Here is a 21,733-nt window from a genome sequence, read left to right on the forward strand (position 1 = left end):
GGAGGCGGGGCCCGGGCGGGCACGTGACCACGGGGCGGGGCGCGGGGATGGCAGGGGTCCACGGACGACGCCGCGGGGCGGGGCGGCGCCACAATGGCGACGGCTGAGGCGCCGCATGCGCCGTCTGTCCCCGGTTGTGGCGGGAGGGCGCGTCCCGCCGTGACTGCGGCCGCTGAGACACCGAGGTTTTCCGGGGAAGACCGTGCTCCCAGCCCTTCACCGGGGTGCTGGCGGCTCGGGGTATGGGGACAGTGCTCGGCCCCGGCGCCCGACACCCGATCCCGCCGCTGTCTGCTCGCGGGTAGTTCGTGGGAAACCGTGGGAAACGCGGAGACACGTCTGCGACTGGGGCACGCGCCGCCAGGGGGACGCGCACGGCAGAGGCGCGCGTGCCGCGAGGCTCGCTGCCCGAGGACCCTGCCCCGAAAGGGTCGGGGGAGGGGTCGCTCAACGCGCTGCGTCTCCCTCATCGCCCGGGGCAGAGACGAAGCAGGTAGAGAAAAGAAACATACTGTTTATTGTAAGGCTGTCAGGGCTAACGCCATGACAGGCAGCCTAGATTAGGAGTAGGCCTGGTCTTCCGGGGTAACACGAGTATCAGGCCACCCGGAACCAGCCAATCAACATACGCCTAGTAAGAAAGAGGGAATCTATCAGGGGAAAGCTGAAAAGCCCGAATGCCCAAGTTTGAAAAAAGCCCGCGAAGGTTCGGGCCAATATGATTGCTTTGCGAACATGTAACTAATCCGCTTAAAGCCAGCTACCAACTGCTTATGCTCACACTATAAATTTGTGTGACAGCTCAGGCTTGGGGCTCTCTGACCCCGCACCACTGCGTTGGATGCGGCAGGAGCGGCAGGAGCCCTGACTCGAGTCAGCAATAAACTTCCCTTTTTTTTTTTTGCGAGTTGCATTGTCTTGGAGGCCTTCTCTCTTCCTGCTCGGGGATTCGGACAATCGGGCATAACATTTGGGGGCTCGTCCGGGATCCCTTGACCGGGGAAGGAGAACACTTCCAGGACAGAGGGGAAGGATAGATGTAGCACCAGTGCCCAGGCAGGACAGGAAAGTCCAGTGTAAATCCGAGGCCCTGCTGAGAAGCAGGAAGGTATCTGGCGCAGGAGAAAGCTTTCTATAAAGGGGGAACGGATTGGATGTTCCAGCCGGCGCAAGACCGAGGCCAGCGAGTGCGCTGGAAGGCAGCCGGCTCTGCGGACAGGAGAGCTCCTCTCCTGATTCCGAGTCTGGTGAACAGTGGACGCCATTCGGTAAGGTAAACCTTGTACCGGGAGGCAAGAGGACTCAGGGGGCCCGAAAACCCAGCGCTGTGTTGTCGGCCAACATTTGTCTATCTGTGTGTTTGTCTATGAATCTCCGTGTTTGTGTGTGTGCCGGCATTGTCTCTGGTCTCGTTCTCTTCTCTCTCTTCTGACTTACTCTCCTTTCCTCTTCTTCTCAGATCTGCCCTCAACTCCTTTTGTTTTCGGGAGTTTCAGTGAAAAGGCGAACGGTTGTGGGGGCAATCAATTGATGAGTCCCGGCCAGGGCTACACTCTGGCGGACTCTGAAGGCCCTACAATAAGTGAGCCTCAGTAACGGGAGCCCGATCGAGTGAAACTCTCCTTCAACATCCCTAACTGAGGACGTGGCCTAAAATTCTTCGTGTGGGCACAGGTCAGGCACTTAAAGGCCATTAGGGCGCCTGCCACTTGAAGACTCCCGTGAGAGGATAAGGGGGTCACGGAATGGGCTAGAAACCCCTAGGGTGCCCGGCCCCAGCAAGAAAACTTCCGTGCAATGACACAGGCGCATAAACAGTTCCAAAAGCAAACCATAAGCCCAATCTCTTGGCCGCCACCACTCCCGGTAGGATTTTTTGGTGGTCGTTCTCAGTGAATTCTTCTTTCCCTCTCTCCCCTACCACTTACTCCTTGACCATGGGTCAGGGCGAATCTACCCCACTTTCTCTCGTGACTGACCATATTTCGGATGTCAGGGCCAGGGCCCATAACTTGTCTCTGATAGTCAAGAAAAGTAAATTAATAACCTTTTGCTCTGCAGAGTGGCCCACTTTCCAGGTTGGATGGCTTCCAGAAGGCACCTTTCAACCGTCTATCATACAGGCTGTGAAGGGGAAGATTATGGCTCCTGATCCATGGGGCCATCCGGATCAGGTCCCCTATGTCATGGTCTGGCAAGATCTAGTGGAAAATCTGCCTAAGTGGTTAAAACCTTTCGTTCACAAACTTCCTAGTTCTTCCAATTCACAGGTCCTGGTGATGGAGACCCCCCCCCCGGAAGAAACCAAAAAGAAAGAGGACCCCAAACCAGTCCTTCAGGAATCATCTTGTCCAAACCTGATAGACCTAGAAACAGAGATGAGGCCTCCGCCTTATGTGCCCTCCTTGCAATCCCCTCCAAGGAGAGAAGCTCCCACGGGTGAACCGGGAGGATTAAGAGGGCCAATGGGAACCGACCATGATGGGGGGCCAGCATTGGGGACCCGGGGGAGAACTAGGGGTGATAGGGGTGGACAAGACTCTGGGGGCCCAGAGTTACCTTCATCCACTGTTCAGGCGCTCCCCGTCCGAGTGGGACCAGCTAACCCGGACGGAGAGCGAAACTATCAGTCCTGGCCCTTTTCCACGAGTGACCTGTATAATTGGAAAACCCAGAACCCTCCTTTCTCAGAGAAACCCCAAGGCCTCATTGACCTCCTAGATTCCATTTTGTTCACTCACAACCCCACCTGGGATGATTGTCAGCAGCTGTTACAGGTGCTCTTCACCACAGAAGAATGGGAGCGAATCCTGGCAGAGGCGCGGAAATGGGTCCCGGGGGTCGACGGGAGGCCAACCGCCCAGCCTCATCTCGTGGACCAGGGATTTCCTCTGTTGCGGTCTAACTGGGATTTTGAGCGAGCGGAAGGTAGGGAGCGTCTCTGAGTGTACCGCCAGACTCTGATGGCAGGCCTGTGGGCCGCAGCTAGAAAGCCGACAAATTTGGCGAAAGTAAATTTAGTAAGGCAGGAGCCCGCTGAGAGCCCGGCAGCCTTCCTAGAGAGGCTGATGAAAGCCTTTAGGCAATATACATCTATGGACCCCCAGGCTGAGGAGTCACGCGCTGCAGTTCTGTTAGCGTTTGTGAATCAGGCAGCCCCAGATATTAGGAGGAAATTACAAAAGATAGAGGGATTGGGAGAACAGACGATACAGGATTTATTGAAAGCAGCTGAAAAGGTATTTAATAATAGGGAGACCCCAGAAGAAAGGGAAGAGCGAATTCCACGGGAGGAAAGGGAATTAGCTGAGAAGATCAGGAAGGAAGATAGAGAATATAGAGCGAGGGAAAACCGGAAGAACCAGAGGGAGCTAGCCCAGATTCTTTTTGCGGGGTTGAAGGCTGGAACAGAATTGAGGGAGCCTCGAGACCCCCAGACGGGAGAAAAAGAGAAATCAAAAAGCCAGGCCCTAAAGAAAGATCAGTGCGCCTACTGCAAAGAACAGGGGCACTGGAAAAACGAGTGCCCTAAGAGGGACCCGAAGAGGGGAACAACCCAGAGAGAGAAAATCTCCCCTGGAACTCCAGTTCTATATGCGGGGGAAGACAGTGACTAGGGGAGTCAAGACTCGGCACCCCTCCCTAAGTCCTGGGCAACCATACATGTGGAGGGGAAACCCGTTGGCTTCATGGTAGATACTGGCGCCCAACACTGTTTTAAATTAAAGACTGGGACCAATGTCTAAGAAAACCAGCTTAGTGCAAGGAGCCACGGGGACAAAGAGATATTGTTGGACCACAGAACGAAAAGTAAATCTGGGGACCCACCAGGTGTCCCATTCGTTTTTGGTGAAACCAGAATGCCCAGCCCCTCTACTTGAAAGAGACCTGTTGACTAAAGTTAATGCTCAGATCCATTTTGACCCTGGGGGAATGTCAGTCACGGATGGACTTGGACAGCCGATACATGTCTTATCCCTAGCCTTAAGAGATGAATACAGACTTTTTGCGCCTAAGCCCTCAGAGACCATAGCACCAGATGTACAACTGTGGGTCACAAATACCCGTTGGCCTGGGCAGAAACAGCAGGAACGGGACTGGCCAAACAGAGACATCCAGCCGTCATAGAGCTAAAGGCTGAGGCGACTCCTGTGAGGGTGAGACAGTACCCCATGAGCCAGGAAGCTCAGCAGGGGGTCACTCCCCACATTCGACGGCTCATGGATGCCGGAATTCTCAAGTGGTGCCAATCCCCTTGGAACACCCCCTTACTGCCGGTGAGGAAGCCGGGGGGACAGATTACAGACCTGTCCAGGATCTGCGAGAAGTCAACAAACGGGTGAGTGACATACACCCCACTGTCCCTAACCCGTATACCCTCCTGAGCAGTCTGCTGCCTGAGTACACTTGGTACACTATGTTAGACTTGAAGGACGCCTTTTTCAGCCTACCCCTGGCGGCCCAGAGCCAGGAGATATTTGCCTTTGAGTGGACCGAGGGGGAGGGCCAACTGGTAGTACAATTAACTTGGACCCGCCTCCCACAGGGGTTCAAGAACTCCCCTACCTTGTTTAATGAGGCTCTGAGTGAGGACCTCTCCGAATATCGGGCTTGCCACCCAGAGGTCATTCTGCTACAATATGTAGATGACCTTCTGTTGGCTGGAACCATGGAGGAGGCATGCAGCCGTGCCACCGGGGACCTCTTACAGACCCTAGGCACCCCGGGGTATCGCGCTAGCGCAAAGAAGGCGCAAATAGCCCGGCAAGAGGTCATCTATTTGCGGTATAAGATCAGGCAGGGGCAAAGGTGGTTAACCCAGGCCATGAAGGAAATGATATTGCAGATACCAGAGCCCAAGACCCCCCGCCAGGTGAGAGAGTTTCTGGGGACTGTTGGATATTGCAGACTGTGGATCATGGGGTTTGCTGAGAAGGCCCGGCCCTTGTATGAGGGAAGTAAAGAGACCCCCAAACTGGACTTGGACTGAGCCAATCAAACAGGCTTTCCAGACACTCAGACGGGCCCTACTAGAAGCCCCAGCCCTTTCCCTGTCTAACCCAAATAAGCCATTCCAGCTGTTTGTAGATGAAAAGCAAGGAATAGGAAAGGGGGTCTTGACGCAACAATAGGGACCATGGAAGTGGCCGGTGGCATACCTTTCGAAGCGATTGGACCCGGTGGCCGCTGGGTGGCCCCCTTGCCTTCGCATCATTGCAGCCACTGCCCTCCTCGTCTGAGACGCTGACAAGTTGATGTATGGACAGCAACTCTTGATTTACACCCCCCACGCCATAGAAGGGGTTTTAAAGCAGCTGCCGGGCAAGTGGATCTCCAAAGCCCGCTTGACACATTACCAGGCCTTGCTGCTTGATGCCCCACGGGTGCGTTTTCAGACCCCTTGCTTCCTGAATCCAGCCACGCTCCTACCTAACCCAGAGAAAGATCGCCCTCTCCACGATTGCAGTGAGATACTGGCTGAGGCCCTGGCGGCACAAAAAGACTTAACTGATGTACCCCTAAACAACAGTGAGCTAGTATGGTTCACCGATGGGAGCAGCTATGTAAAAGATGGGCAAAGGAAGGCGGGGGCCACCATGGTTGATGAGTCAGGGCAAACGATATGGGCTGAGACACTTCCCCCAAACACTTCTGCACAAAAAGCAGAGTTGATTGCCATAATACGGGCTCTGGAGCGAGCCAAAGGGAAGAGAGTCACCACTGTCACTGACAGCCGATATGCTTTCAGCACTGCCCATGTTCAAGGTCCCATATACCAAGAAAGGGGATTTCGGACAGCTGAGGGAATGGAGGTCAAAAATCTGCCCGAGATTCGCAGGCTCCTGGAAGCTGTCCAGCTGCCCCGGGCAGTAGCTATAGTACATGCCCCCGGTCACCAGAAAGGAGAGGACCCAGAGGCACGGGGCAGTCGTGCCGCTGATGCGGCCGCTCGGGAAGCGGCTAGCCGGGACTACGCCGCCCCTTGTTAGCTGTGGGACTTCCACCTCCTCGTATGGGGGCCTTGCCACCAGTTCCCGAATATTCCCTCCCTGATCTCACCTGGATCCACGAGGATACCACCCTCCAGAAGGATGACAAAGATGGATGGTACCGAGACCAAAACAACAACCTGATATTGCCTGCCACCCTGGGTCGTCACCTGTGTGAACACCTGCACACAACTACACACCTGGGAGAAAGAAAGACCCTAACACTTCTCCAGACGGCCTGCCTGAGGTTCCCTCGCCAAAATACAACTGTACGAGAGATAATCCAGGCTTGCAAAGCGTGCCAGCTGATGAGGGCAGAGAAGAAGCAGCACTCGGGAACGAGGTACCGAGGGGAAAAGCCAGGGCAACACTGGGAGATAGATTTCACTGAGGTAAGGCCAGGCAAGTATGGGTACCGCTATCTGTTGGTTCTGGTAGATACCTTCTCGGGGTGGGTGGAAGCTTTCCCCACTAAGGGAGAGACAGCAATAGTGGTTGCTAAAAAGATCTTAGAGGAAATAGTGCCTAGGTATGGGCTGCCAGTGACTATGGGCTCTGATAATGGACCTGCCTTTGTGAGCCAGGTTGTACAAGGGCTGGCCCAAGCTCTGGGGACAAAATGGAAGTTACATTGTGAATATAATCCCCAGAGCTCAGGACAGGTTGAGAGAATAATCGGACCCTAAAAGAAACGTTGACAAAGTTGGCAATAGAGACTGGCGGGGACTGGGTGACCCTCCTTCCCTTCGCACTTTTTCGGGCGCATAACACCCCTTATAAGGTGAATCTTACCCCTTTTGAGATTCTCTATGGAAAACCTCCTCCTGTGTGTCCTATTTTCGAGGGAAAGTGCCTGCCACCCCGTACTTTGGGACAATTCCAGCAAACTGATGGCATTAAATAAGGTGCATAGCCATGTTTGGAAATTGACTCGAGAGATACACGAGGGCCAGAATAAGAGGGCCCTCCCCTCACATAGCATCGGCCCAGGTGACCGCGTTTGGGCAAAACGGCACCGATCTAAAGTATTAGAACCTAGATGGAAAGGCCCTTATGTTGTTCTCCTTACCACTCCTACCGCCGTTAAGGTTGACGCGATCGGACCCTGGGCTCACTGCAATCACGTGCGGCAAGCTACTCCAGAGGAACAGGAAAGAGCGCGAGCAGAATGGAAGGCGAGTCCTCACCCGTCAAATCCTTTGAAACTGAAACTCGTTCGACGGGAGGTCTCCTCTAATTCTTCTGCTGATGGCAGCTCTCATCGACCCAGGAGCGACCAGTCGAAGCTTCTCAGCCCAGAATCCCCATCATCCAGCTAACATGACTTGGATAGTCTATAACCCGGAGACCGGAGAGGTGATCAATTCAAGTTCAGATGTGGCCCCCAAAGGGACATGGTGGCCCCTACTGACCTTTGACGTATGCATCCTGGCGGCTGATGGATTCGGCCGTGGTCCCCACGGACTGCGTGACTGTTTTGCTCGTGGCTCCTATGGTTTATTCACCCATAATTGTGACGGGGAGGGCCCACACTATCATGAGCAAGTGCCTGTTTATGTTTGCCCAGGGGGAGGAAGGGATAGGAACCAAACTGAAAAATGTGGGGGAGCTGATTCCTTTTACTGCACCGCCTGGGGATGTGAAACGACAGGAACAGTCCATTGGCTCACCAATCCCGTCAGGGACCTCATTCAGGTAAAATCGCCCCCACACCTTCCAAAATGCAGGTTAGGAATATCGTCTAAACCAGGACAATGCTTTCCATTGCAGATTGAGTTCACAGACGAAGGGAAGAAATATACGAGGTGGGAAACTGGCCGGGCCTGAGGCCTACGTCTTTATAAGACCGGGTATGATACAGGGGTCCGATTTAAACTTAAATTAAAATTAGGACCCCTCTATCTAGCCCCCAAGGTTGCTTTGGGGCCAAACCAAGTGATAGCCCCGAAACCTTCCCCTCAGGAGGTGACCCCGAAGCCCTCCAAAAATGCAAGTTAAGAGATAGGCTCTACTCAACACCCCACTGCCCCTCACATAATCAGTGGACCCCCTATGGACCCCCTTATGAAAATGATCTCTCTAGCTTACCTGACTCTTAACGCCTCTCGCCCAGATCTAACAAATGGTTGCTGGCTCTGTTGTAACATTAGACTTCCCTATTATGAGGCAGTTGCCTTTTCGTCAGGATTCAATGACGGCTGACGTCTCAGCCTGTAGATGGCAGCAACAGCCTGGTGCGGGCCGCCTGACAGTAGGCTCCATTACGGGTATAGGCACCTGCATAGGCGCTGTCCCCGAAATTGATCAGCATCTGTGCAACCACACAGTCCCTACAGCTAACCCCACCAACCCCACCCATCAGTGGATCATCCCACCAGAGAACGGGTGGTGGGCTTGCTCCGCCGGACTAAGTCCGTGTGCCCATCAGGCGGCACTAAAAACCTCCCTAGACTTATGTGTCCTAGTCCATCTAAGCCCCCGGCTGAACTGTTGCTCAGAAGAAGAACTGCAACTAAGGTTGGAGACGCCAGGTCAGTACAGGGTAAAAAGAGAGCCCGTCACTGCCCTCACTTTAACCGTCCTGTTGGGATTGGGGACTACAGGAACTGGAAGTGGAATTGCAGCCTTAACGCTCCAAGATAAACAGTATAACCAGTTAAGGGCTGCAATAGATGAAGATACTGAACAACTCGAAAAGTCCATTTCCCACCTCCAAGAATCCTTAAGTTCTCTGGCTGAGGTAGTGTTACAAAATAGAAGGGGTTTGGATCTGCTGTTCTTACAACAAGGGGGACTATGTGCAGCCCTAGAAGAATGCTGTTTTTATATTGACCATTCAGGAGTAGTACAGAAATCTCTTCAAAAGGTTAGAGAAGGCCTAAGCAGGTGAAAACAAGAAAGAGAAAATGAACAATCGTGGTTTGAGTCTTGGTTTCAATGCTCCCCCTGGCTGACCACCTTAGTTTCCACCCTCCAGGGTCCACTTATATTGCTGTTATTGATACTCACGTTTGGCCCTTGTATTTTAAACTGGCTAGTGTCTTTTATTAAAGAACGTCTGAATACCATTCAGATTATGGTATTGAGACAGTATCAGATGGTAGCCCAGGATGAAGAGAAAGATTCCTCTACAGAAACAACAAGACAGGGGGGAATGTAAGGCTGCCAGGGCTAACGCCATGACAGACAGCCTAGATTAGGAGTAGGCCTGGTCTTCCGGGGTAACATGATTATCAGGCCGGAGCCAGCCAATCGACATATGCCTAATAAGAAAGAGGGAACCTATCAGGGGAAAGCTGAAAAGCCTGCAAATGCCCAAGTTTGAAAAAAGCCCGCGAAGGTTCAGGCCAATAAGATTGCTTTGCAAACATGTAACCAATCCGCTTAAGCCAGCTACCAACCGCGTGTGCTCACCCTACAAATCTGTGTGGCAGCTCAGGCTCGGGGCTCTCTGACCCCGCGCCACTGCGTTGGTTGCAGCAGGAGCCCTGACTCCAGTCAGCAATAAACTTCCCTTTTTTTTTTTGCGAGTTGCATTGTCTTGGAAGCCTTCTCTCTTCCCGCTCGGGGATTCGGACATCTGGCATAACATTTATTATTACTCTGAAATGTCACATGCACTTTTAAAAATTAAAACTCTTTATTTAAACATTTCGGTAGCGTCTTACCAATTTGGTGGCAGCAAAGAAGCTCTACCAAAGACAAATATGTTGAAAAGCATTTACAAAAATACATTGCACAAAGTCCTGTCTTGCATCTTTAAAAATAAATATTCAAAATATTTCCACCCCATCTCCCAAATTTAGCTTTATAGGAAATTTTGATTTATATATTTATCCTGTAATATATGAAACATATGTATATATTTTATCCAGCTTAACTACATAGGCATTAGTTTCAATTCTAACAAGAGTGAAAAAAAAAATGCTAGTTTATGTAGTTTTTGTATATTTGAGGACTGTTGTGCAATATACATAAAACTCTTCAGAAAACCAGTCAGCACCATCATTTTGTCTTTTTCTGAAAATACAACATTTATGGTACACCAAAAAACTGTCTTAACCCAAAAAAACTTAAATAATTTTTAAGGTAAAACATCTGTAACTTTAAGTGCCTTGCAGATACCTCATTTACAAAGTCTGCTCAGTAAAATAGCCTAAATATTAAATATTAATTATAACCAAAACAAAGAGAATGGCCAAGTCGTAATAAAAGGCGAATCCAACCAGAGCCAGTACAAAGTGCTGCTGTAAGAAAAACATCACCAAATGTCCTGGTGTCATGAATTTGCCACATGGGACAATCTTCTTTAATAACTGTAAGTGGAATAAAAACATAAGCCTCTGAAAGAGCATGTTAGTGTTTGTTTGCTTTTCAGCAAAATTCAAAACAAAACCTGAAAATATCCAAAAGATTGGATTTCTTGGTTCCTATTCATAGTGTGAAGTGAAACTGTAGGGAGAATCCGATGGGATGAGCCCAGTGGAGACCTGAGAACTCTATTTACATGTCTGTGTAGATCCAGACCATCCCCTCTCGAATCAGACACACTTCAAACGCGCAACACAGGGAAACTCTCCAGGGTTCCTGAATGGATGATGGGACACACGAAGCAGGAAATCCATTTCCATTACTTCCGCACCTGGTGATACTAAAGAGCCACTTTTGCCAACAGAGGAGTGTCTCGCCCTAAAGGGAGGGGGTTCAGCTCTCAGCTGTGGTGACGCCGCTCTTCCCTGAGAGGCGTGTGCTGGGCGAACACACATCTGCTCCCAAAGGCCCTTCCAAGGGGCTGGTGAAGGCTGCTGTCAAGGCTCCAAGAACACTCCAAACTTACTTTCTTTGCTTTGTTCCTGATGTCAAGCAAATAGCTTTATGTTCAAAATCAAATCCCCCCACCCCCAAAAAATAAGTGTCTGTGTGAACCATACATTCAAATGAATTTCCAGAGACCACCTGCAGCTGGCAGGTCTCTGAGCCCAAGCAGTCAACATGCAGTGTTTCCTGGGGACAGAATAGCAAGCTGGGTATATGCAGCTGGTCAGCATTCATCACTTGTACCCTGTGTCCTGCTGGCAGCTGGTACGTTTACTTCAGGGGTGAATTAATGCTGCACTCTCTATGCCCGAGTCCATGAAGGAGTCCAGTGTTCCAGGCTGTCCAGTATATACAAAATGTACAAGGATAGTGACTCATCTCTTTACTTGACAGGCTCTCCATGAACTCTGAACCGGTAAAGACACGTGTATTCAGGATGGCCCCAGTTAGAAAAAATCCGCAGTTCCACTATTTGGAAAGCTCTTTCCGGTTTTTTCTGCAATTGAGGGGAAAAGAGAAAAATCACACATTTCATATTAATACGCCCAAGCCCCAACACTTCCCCAGCTATGAGACTTGAGATTAAGTAGCCAAGTTGGAGATTAAGCTTTTAACATGAAATATATCATTATAGGACCCAAAGTTCAGGTCATTACATATGACACATTTGTGCAGAACAAGTTACATACTAAAAAGGCTCATTCTACAACAGAGAAGCTAGGAAGCTCGGGTCCACTTGGTCAGAGGCTGGCCCTCACGCCCCGTGGACAGTTCTGTTAAGTATCTGTGGGTCCTGAGGCCGGGACTGTGGCAAGGGGCCCTGGAACACGCAGGGAGTGCGAGGTCCTTACCAGGGCCACGAACATCTGGAGAGACTCCCCTTCCTGATCGTAGGTGAACTGTCCCAGGAGCTGCCCTTCTTCCTGATACTCGTTCTCTAACCCCTGAAACAGAACCATCTAGTCACTAAATAAAGGGAGAAGACAATGAGGTGGGGGGATTACGTTCCCATTAAAGCAGGGAGAAGCGCCCAGGAAGGCTTGCTGTCTGCTGGGCATTTTGTTAAGGGCTTCTCACAGACCACAAAGCCTGTGAAGCAGGCATTACTTTCCCATTACATAGATCAGGAAAACTGAGGCTGGGAGCGGGCACACTAACCAGGCAGCAGACCACACTCAACAGCCACGTGGCCCACTGTTGCCCTCCACACTCCAAAGTGGAACCCAGGGCACCTGATGCGTCTGGGAAAGGAGAGCCGGCCAGCAGAGTGTGGTGGACTCACTGCCAGAACGAGGACGGTGGGTGCCAGGGGCCGAGGGACGGGAGTCAGTGTCTGTGCAGACAGCCTCCGCTTGAGGTGAGGGAGCTCTGGAGATGCCGGTGGTGACGGCTTCCCACGGGGCCAGTGTGCCTAATGCCCCTAAACCGCACACTCATAGATGGTTAGGGTGCTAAGCTTACGTTCCGTGTATTTTACCACAGTAAAGAAGTAAGCCGGTAGGAAACAAGTGACTACTTAGATGTCTGTTTCATAAAAGGAAAAAGGACTTTCTAGGTGTAAAAATGCCATGGAAGAAATTACAGGTAATGAGCAGGTGTAACTAAATATGGAATTAAGACTGACAGTAGGAAGTGTATCTGTAACAGAATGACTCATGATCAATATTTTTATATTAGAAAGCTAAAATATTCATAAGGAAACTAAGATACCAAAAGATACATAGATAAAAACAAACCAGACTCTACAAAAAAAGGAAACATGCATGTGCAATACACAGTCATGAAGATCAAAACAAGAACCATCAGGTGAGTGGGGATTTAAAAAAAAGACTCAGAAAGGGAACCACGAGATGAGGACTGCCTCTCATACTAACACCACATGCGGTCTGATGAATCAAAGGCCCCTCGTGCCCCCGAAACATCACGCCGCCTGAGTGTCTTTCTGGGGACTCACTGAAGAGGGAAGGCAGCTTTGGGGAAGCTGGCACATGGACAGGGGCACTCTGGGGAATCGGCCCAGTGTGCAGTGGCAGGAGGCGATGCTCCAGTGTATCCAGGTGTCAGATGCTGCTAAAACTCGTACAGTGACGTTCACTGCCATGGACAAATTCTTAGGGTCAATTTGCTTTTTTAAGGTAGGAAGTGAAATTTTATGAATGGTGTTGTCTCAAACTGTGCACTTCTTTTGCCAAGCTACGCAGCTTGTGGGATCTTAGTTCCCAACTGGGGCCTGGGCCCGTCAGTGGAAGCACCGCCTACCCGTTGGACGGCGGGGAATTCCCTCAGCTGTGTGTGTTATGGGAAAATGCCAGTGTTAATGGTGACTGCTGAGGTGCTGGGATCTGGGTGTCCTTTTCCCAGCACCCTCACCATGTCCTCACATCGGAATCAGAACAGACTCCACGCTGAGCAGACAAGAGGCGAGTCCTCCCACAGCCTCCCTCCCTGGAAAAGTCTGGGAACGTCTCCCTTCACGTTTACTGGATACTCAGAGGTCAGCGGGCAGAGGGGAGGATGCGAGGGGCGACGCTGGCAGTATACTCGCGTCCCAGCCTTCTTGGGGCTCATCTCTGGAAGAGTCCCTGAGGGCTGAGGCGGGGTCTCGGAGTTTGGGTGCACTCACAAAAACCGCGAAGTCCTTGGGGGCGCTGGTGATGCTGCCCGTGGGCGACAGCGCTTTCGGTATGTGCTCCAGGGTGAAGGCGGTCGGGCGGATCGTCATTGACAGCCTCACCACCAGATACCCCTGGGAGCCTTTGAACGCCCAGCAGTTCCCTGGGTAGATGTCAGGCTGAGGAAAGGCAAACACTAACACTTAAAAGCTGAACAAGCTCCTAACCACTTGAAAAACAGGAGTAGTGAGAGAAAAGACTGGTTAATATTGAAAAAAACAAACCATAGAATTTTTGTTGGTAAGAAACGGTCATCCGTAAGATCAAAAATAGGAAGTGAGGAAAGGCACCCGTGACTTCATCCTCAACGGCCACGTGCACAGTGCGAGGTGACACCTGGCAGGTGAGCCTGAGAACAGGCGGCACATGGCGCTGCGAGCGCCTCGGACGCAGGGAGAGACTCCCCATTCCCAGAGCAACGCAAAAACCACAATTTAAGCAACACCTATGCCCCTCTCTCACCTAGCAGGCAGACAATAATCCCCACCAGACAAAACCTGCTGTATGCGCTGGGGATGCACACCCCACACACCAAGCCCAGAGCAGCGAGACGCAGCCCCTGGCATCACGGAGCAGACCATGCATGCCGCCACCCTCCGGCTGAACAGAGAGCCCACGTTCACGCCCTGTGTGTGGGGACAGCCCCAGACGACAGAGGCGGAGCACTCCCCTGAGAGAGGGCTTGTACTGCGGCGGAGGAGCCCGCAGCCCTCGCCTGGGGCGTGCCGTCCAGAGGTCAAGACCACCCTCCCGTTCATCCCTGTGTTCATCTCCGCCTCTCCAAGCGCACCAGCTGCCCGTCCTGTGCCTGAGGCTCCGGGTCCCCGGCAGGGTCCTTCCCGCCTGCAGAAAGGCCAGGCTCCCCAGGGGCAAGCCAGGCTGTGCCCTCCCAGACAGGCCTGGGTCTGAGCCGTAGGGGACACCCCTGAGAGACGGTGAAGCCCAGCACGGGACAGCACGGGCAGCCTCGCCTGCCCCGAATCCAGAAACAAGGAGAGCCAGCAGAGGCGTCAGAAATCGCCTCTGAGCGAATGGGGATGGCGGGGACCGAGAGGTGCATGCCTCTGCTCCTGGGTCTGGGGCCACTGCGCGGGGCACACCCCGGACCGTGGACTCAGGACTTGCATGCTCCAGCCTGCTCCTTTGTGGAAGTGGAACGCACACACCCCCAAACAGCGGCACACGACTGCTCAAGGCCGGGACACGCATGCGGCACCTGGATGGCCTGCTCACCTGGATGGCCACACGGGGCGACTGGGAGAAGTACCAGAGCGGCACGCCGAACAGGCTGAGGAGTGCGGTCTTGGTCTCGTACGTCTCGGAGCAGCGGGTACTCAAGACGCTCCCCCCTGTAGCAGAGCGGAGACACGACTCAGCATCTCATCCTGTTTCGGAAGCAGCATCACTCTCACCTTAGGGATCTGTTTGTAATGTTCTAAAAATTCTCATGTTTCTAGTCATGTAAATAATCTTACATGAAGAGCAGCTCCAGTCTTACTTTTTTAGTATTTATTTACGTGGCTGACGGGGTCCAGATGCAGCACTGGGGAGGTTCGTTCACAGCCGTGCTTGGCCCCCTGGTTGTGGTGTGCAGGCTCCAGAGCACAGGCCTTGCTGCTCCGCAGCACGTGGTCTTCCCAGACCAGGGGTCGCACCGGGTCCCCCGCACTTCGAGGTGAGTCTCTAACCACTGGGCCACCAGGGAAGCCCCTCCATTCCTAACTTTACTTTTTCCATATTCAGAGTCCACGGTTCACAAATGTTTTAGGACACACAGTCCTAATGCCAACAAGACACTGGGCTCCCCACCTGCCACGATGAGGGCGGTGACTCTGAGTGAACCACTGTTCTCATTTTAAAATAAAGAATAATGAATCTAACCAGGCATCAGGAGTTTTCAGATGGCCTACTTACTGCTGGGGTAATGGGAAGTGTCTGCTAACAGGACAGGACTTCTATTTGGAAATAAACAGAAATGTCCTGGAAGTAGATAGTAGTGACCGTTGTAACAGGATTAAGTATACTAAAAGCCACCCAACTGTACACTTGAAAATGGTGAAGTCTGTTACATGAATTATATCTCAATAATTATAATAATAAAAAGTGTTAAAAAAAGTCCAATTTGCCTCTCAGTAGGAAATGGGATAGGATGTTGGTGTCAAAACAAGTTGGTGCAGGAAGAAACATCAACTAAAATAAACTACAAAGGAAACAAGTGAGTGATTAATAAATCCAAGCAGTCCCGAGCCGTCTGTCTGCTAGGACCAGTGGCGCCTCAGCTGGCTGCACGCCACCACCCCGGGGACACCAGCAGAGGCAGCCCCAGCCCCTCTTGGGGCTTCTCACCTCCGAACAGGAGAGGCGCGCATGGGACAGAATTTTAAACAAGAAAATAATGCGATTTTGATCTAGCTGACCGGCAGGTCCAAACTTCTGAATTCTTTTAAAACATCTTATTCTCCATCTAAAAAAGTGTCTCCTTGGATACAGTGACTCAGTGTTCTCACTTAGGAGGAGCCAGTAAATGCTTTGCTCAGTAACAGAACATTCAGTTCAGCCTTCTGGGGATGATGAGAATTCTGAATCAGTGACATACCAACCTGTGAGGACTTACACCTCTAAGAAAACATGACAACTACTGGTCCCATCGAACTGGTAAAAATCACGTGCTGTCTCTGAGTTGTGAAAGTTCCCTCAGAAACCACTGAATTTCAAAACACAAAACTAAAATCATTGAATATTCTGAAACAGTCATTCTAAACAAAAGACACACAAGGAGCAGCTGGGCGCCTCACTGCTTTCCGATGCTGGAAGAACCTGGCTGCCTCTGGCAGGAGCAGCAGCCCCGAGAGGCTGCGTGAGGGGAGGCCCGCGGCCCCCACGGCCCCCCAGCCCCGCCCGCAGCCCGCCAACTGCCCTCACCCGTCCCACAGGTCCTCACACGGTTAATGATGTGTGTCAAGAACCTCCTTTCCTCCAACCAAGAGACCCTAAACATTCAGAAAACCAGGGTTTTCTCCAACGCGTCTGGTGCCAAATGCTCCCTGGACTGACGTGACGTCACTCCCGTTTTCACACGCATCCCCATGTGTGATCCCAGCTGCTGTCCTGCAGGTCACCGAGGCCTGGCGACAGAAGGCCATGAACATGCTGCCTCGCTGAACCACAGGCTGGCTCTTCCAGCACACCTGGCCCGGGGCCACGGCCATGCAGCACCTCCAACTGGCCTTCCTGAGAAGCCAGAACAGTGCCCATCCTTTCTACCCACCAGCTGTGGCTTCTGACACAGTGACGGCCATTGTTCTGTCGTCTGTCTCCCCGCTGGAGGGGAGGTTCTGGGGGGCAAAGTGTGCAATTCACTGTTGTGTCCCTGATGCCCCCAGTGGGCCCTGCACGTGACTGACAGGGAGCACTACTGTCCTGAGAAGCAGTCTGAAGAATGCTCTGCAATCAGTGGACTTCTACACTTTAAAAACCCACACACTTTACAACACACAAGACTGTAAGTGAATAATCAGTAGTTCTGGGGTTCCGCTGCGGCCTGTCATCTGGCTGCACCCACAGCCCGCGCTCCGGGGAGCGGCCGTGTCTGCAGCAGGCCGCAGGGACACACCTGCAGTACTGCTCCCCCTCAGGCTGTGGCGCGCTCGCCCACGTCCCCGCCCCTGCCCTTGGCTGAGGAGTCAGGCACTCACCCCCGGATTCCAGGGCGAAGTCCACCATGCCTGTCTTGTCCTGGGAGTACAGCTTCAGGGCATTGTTCACGATGACCCGTGCTTGCTGGGCAGAGGCAGCGCCCACAGGAGCAGAAGACAAGACTCGTGTTAGTGACAGAAACAGACTTTCAGTGAGCTCTATGTGGGGCATCTCAGCAACGCCAGACTTGAGTCCTGCTTGTGACCACAGGGACCCTGGCGAGGGGGCCAAAGCCAGACACCCGGGCTCAGACACGGCACAAAAGGCTCAGAGCCAGAACCCCTGGTGCCATAGAAAGTGGACAAGCAAGGACTAGCATTAGAGATGGTAACTGGGACTGCACTGTGGGAAATTTTTGTGTAATTCCAGAAGGTATGTGGCCACCCAGGTAGACAAAATCTTTGGGACAAAAAGATTAATGAAGTATGAAGTGTAACACTTCCAAGAAGTAGTCTGACAACACGAAGCCTACTTTCCCCACGCCCACCCGGAGCTAAGCACGCTTCACACGGTCGCCACATCCTTAAGAGACCATCGTCGGAGCAGGGCATCAGCGTCAGCCAGCTCAATGCCTGCACGGCAGTTCCGTCACCACGTGGCCTGAACGTTCCTTGTCTACTCACCGCTTCTGTTATTCCCGAAACGCCTGCTCCTCTCACAGCAGACACTACAGTTTCGGAGGTCGGCATCTCTCCTGTCACAGAAATGTGGTGCGTGATGTTCCTCAAGATCTGCAGCTCTAAATCTCGTAGCAAAACCTGCATGTCATCCTTGCTCACAAACTGATCAGACAGCTTCCGGAGCAGCCAGTTGACAGAAGCATCGTGCTCATCTCCAGAGAACATGAGTCTGAGCGCCTCTCTGATTTGGACATCCACCTAGAAACATCATTGGCAACTGTCATGTGAACGTACTGTTTTAGATGAATCTTTCCAACTCTCCACTCAATCACCTTAGACACCCTGGAAGGATCACACAGCTGATCAAAACCCATGGCAGAAATGCGACACAGTTTTTCCTTTCATACAAAACTTAAGAACCCTCCAAAGATACTGGGATACATTCAAGGGGCAGGGACAGAGGAGAGCAAGTCTGGGTGCTCTGGGTGCTGGAGGGGGCCCTGCCTCAGGTGAGGTGCAGAGATGATGGGGCCCCCAGCTTCAAATTCAGTCTGAGAAGCTAACAGTCCCATACACAACTGCAGATGTGACTTTACGCAGGGAGGAAGTATCCCGGTGCGGTTTATACACAGATACCCGGGAAAGTGCAGCTCCTGTCACGCCGCCAGCCAGTGACCTCCCCATCTGCACGCTCTGGAATGTTCCACCAAGCATGTCAGCCGCCGCCCCGCCTCGGGCCACCTCAGCACTAATGTCACAACTCTGCACGCGTGTCCACGGCCCCCACGTGGGCTCTTTCACCTCTGCACCCGCGTCTCCAGAGTGGGGCTGCTTGTCTTTGAGACAAAGTCTCTGCGGCCCATGGCCGTCTCAGGGCCTTCCCCTAGGAGGCTGCAGGCCCCTGTCCCCCAGGCCCCCTGCAGGGACGGTCACCACCCTGCCAACCTGAGGATCGAGGAGCAGGTGTTCCCGCAACCTGCCACCCACTCAGGGAGACGGGTCGCCTGCCAGGCTGGGCTGCGTCTGGCGTCTGACTAAAAACACACGGTAACAGTCCTATTTTAACACAGCTGTTGTGTGCTGTGAAAACAGTACACTGTCAGTTACAGTTGTTTACGTATTTATCGGTGTTTGTCAGCCTCAGGGCTCCCGCATCACAGAGGTGCCCGCCCCCGCCTGCCGGCCTAGCTCAGCAGCGCCTGCGCCTCTGCACCGTCCGTGCTCGCACCGCCCGCAGCTCTAAGCGTAGGCGCTTCTGCTTCTGTGTGAGGACGGGCGGCCCTGACCCAACGTCCTGACACGCGGCTGTGAGGCACGTGCGCCTGCTCTGGGGACAGACAGACAAACTGCTCCCCCAACCCACACACAGGCGTGCCCTCGGAGGGAAAGACAGGCCAGCATCCACACACCTCATGTCCCTGGAATGGAGGGAATTCGAGGGGAGCTGAATTTTTAATTATTTCATTTAAAATGTTCAAGAAACTTCAAATAAAGTTAAAATAAAATTTTTAAAGAAAGTTGAAATTAAAAAAACTTAAGGCACCAACTCAGTGTTTTTATTTTCCATGACAAAACATAAAAACTGAGGCACTGACCTTTTCATGGATGGCCTCCACCTTCTCACAGCTGGCTTGCCCATGCTGCCAGCTGGACAAGTCTGCTTTCAGGTGCCCCAGCTCCTGCTCCAGACGCCCAACCAAGGCAAGCAGGCGCTGCTCCTCACCAGCCCCGCTGCAGGGGAAGGACAATAGCGCCATCAGGGAAGAGGCCCCGTTACAGGCAGGGTGGCTGGCAACACCCCCCCTGCCCCCAGCACAGGGACGGTTCAAGTCAAGGGCCCAGAGACTGTTGCCACCTCAACGTCTGCACACACACACACACCACACACACCTGCCGTCAGCAGTGGTCACACCTCTGCTGGGTGGGGGAGGGCACCTCCTAAACATCATTTAATATGTAAAACCTACACCTATCTCCTTAAAATTCTGAGACTTCATAAACTCATAAATGAGACTATGTTTATTGGTAATCATCATAAAGTCAAGTATGAATTTTTCATGCTACTGGAAGAGAAAACTAAACTAAAAACATATGGCTTCAGGGTTTTAACAATCCTATTTTAATGCAGCCATTGTATGTTATATGAAATGGTAGTGTTATATTTATAGTTGTTTACAGGCAGGAACAGTTGTGGAGATACCAACAGTTCAAATCTCACAAGAGTGCCCTCGGGGTGAACCCTGCAGGGTCTGCACGGTCTGTCAGAGGGGCTTTGACACATAAAGACCCTGAAGGAGAGTTAAAAGGTCTGCCACTCACATCGTCCTGAGGCCTAAAATCACGACACAGGACCCGCAGACACACTGGGGCCAGAGACAGGAAGACTGGAGGTCAGAGCTCCCCACGTGTTCTCTCCCAAGTGAGTTACTGGAGTAACAGAATGGTAACAAAGGCGGGGAGAGCCCGGGTGACAAAACCAAGTGTGTGAAAAAGACGGCAGCTCTGAGGCTCATAGGCAAGGGAAGCGCCACGCGGCTGAGGGCATCGGGAAAACGTGTGGAGAAGGAGCAAGCAGGGTGTGAGGACCAAACACGGCACCCACAGAACTGCTGAGGGCCAGGGCTCAGAGGAGGCCCAGCCGTGCTGCGGCCACGCCGGCTCGGAAGGCAGGTCTCCTCAAGGGGCTGCCGCACTGCAGTGCCCCGGGGTGAGCAGAGGCCCCAGCAGGAGGCCCACTGCACCCGGCTGTGAGCCCATGGCCGCTCCTTACCCCAGGGTGGCCCTCCAAGCCGCGACCAGGGAAGGAGGCTCCCCAGAGCACACGGGCCCCGCATCTTTGGTGCGGCGTGCAGGTGGATGGCAACAAGCCTCCCCCAGCCTCCTCCATCCTCATGTGCCCTGAGAGCCTCCCAGGAAGACAGCAGCTGGAGCTGACACAGCCCGCCACTCCTGTGCTAAGACGGTGCGGCCCACGGGACACCGAGGAGCCCAGAAGGCGGGAAAGGAATTATGTGAAACATCCTACCTGACTGTTCTTAGCCTGGCCTGCTCTAGCTCCTTCTGGATGGCCTAAAATGATTGAGAAACAATGTTTAAATACACAAGTTATGCACCAACTTTCCAGGAAGTCACATACATGACTACATACATGTAAATAAAAACAAATACACATTTACCTGGGATTCTCCCCTTTAATTTAAAGCCCAGCCCAGGCTGCTGGTAGGCAGGTGAGGGATGTTTACTTTACTTTCCACAACAGACTTTAAAAGACACATAGTGTCCATTCAGAGAGGCACACAGTTCACCTGGGAGCAGCTTGACAGATTTTCAAACTAAGCAAGCAGCTCCTATAACTAGTACCCAGGCCACGAAGCCAGACTCCGTCAGCCCCACCAAGTGTCTTAAGCGTGGCAGGTCACGGAGGAGCAGATTTACACACGAAGCTGTGCCTCATTAACATGGTTTGTTCACAGCCGTGCAGGCACAGCTGGACAGAGGCCCCGCTCCGTGGTGGCAGCGACACGAGCGTGGGACAGCCGCGGACACTTCCAATCGATAAGCAACGTAAACCGCCGCCTCGATGCCGTCTGCAGCCAGCCCCACCCCGAGGACTACGGTCTCCCCTGAAGCAGCAGCTCCTTCCCCGCCTCCGCGACACCTGATGAGGCCAGACTTTCCCCCAGAAATTCCTCTGCAGACAGGTCAGAGCGCTGCTCCTTCTCCCCCAGGTCCACAGACACCGTCCCCCGTGGAGGCAGGAGGCAGCTAGTAGAGCCGTCCCCACCCCACACCTGGCTCAGACCCTTCCCCTCGAAAAGACAGATGGAAGCCCGTGAGCTGGACACACGTGGGAAGCACTAAAGCAACACTGGAACAACCCAGGAAAAAGGAGGCAGTCAGAAATACTGCTTTTTAGTCTCATGAAGGACGGCAGCAA

The 21,733-nt window shown here is 52.6% G+C and overlaps 1 protein-coding gene and 1 long non-coding RNA gene across 27 annotated transcripts in view; one reads left to right on the forward strand and one right to left on the reverse strand.

The window, feature by feature from the left end:
- The first annotated feature begins 54 nt into the window (after positions 1–54).
- On the forward strand, positions 55–9,520 carry LOC139032758 (uncharacterized). Its single transcript, XR_011485360.1, has 2 exons — positions 55–493; positions 7,079–9,520. It is a non-coding gene; the product is annotated as an uncharacterized lncRNA (long non-coding RNA).
- Positions 9,521–9,608: 88 nt separating this feature from the next.
- The window catches only part of SUN1 (Sad1 and UNC84 domain containing 1), a 43,644-nt gene continuing 31,519 nt past the window's right edge, over positions 9,609–21,733 (reverse strand). For all 26 annotated transcript variants that reach the window (XM_070460626.1, XM_070460619.1, XM_070460620.1 and 23 more), the window contains 8 exons: positions 20,822–20,865; positions 19,392–19,527; positions 17,800–18,054; positions 17,176–17,260; positions 14,714–14,829; positions 13,432–13,599; positions 11,660–11,752; positions 9,609–11,304 (listed from right to left, as the gene is read on the reverse strand). In XM_070460626.1, the coding sequence (XP_070316727.1) occupies positions 11,191–11,304; positions 11,660–11,752; positions 13,432–13,599; positions 14,714–14,829; positions 17,176–17,260; positions 17,800–18,054; positions 19,392–19,527; positions 20,822–20,865 (1,011 nt within the window). In that variant the 3' untranslated portion in view covers positions 9,609–11,190. The remainder of the gene's footprint in view (positions 11,305–11,659; positions 11,753–13,431; positions 13,600–14,713; positions 14,830–17,175; positions 17,261–17,799; positions 18,055–19,391; positions 19,528–20,821; positions 20,866–21,733) is intronic.

Source organism: Odocoileus virginianus, chromosome 33, assembly GCF_023699985.2.
Source record: "Odocoileus virginianus isolate 20LAN1187 ecotype Illinois chromosome 33, Ovbor_1.2, whole genome shotgun sequence".
In the NCBI taxonomy this organism is placed as follows: domain Eukaryota; kingdom Metazoa; phylum Chordata; class Mammalia; order Artiodactyla; family Cervidae; genus Odocoileus; species Odocoileus virginianus.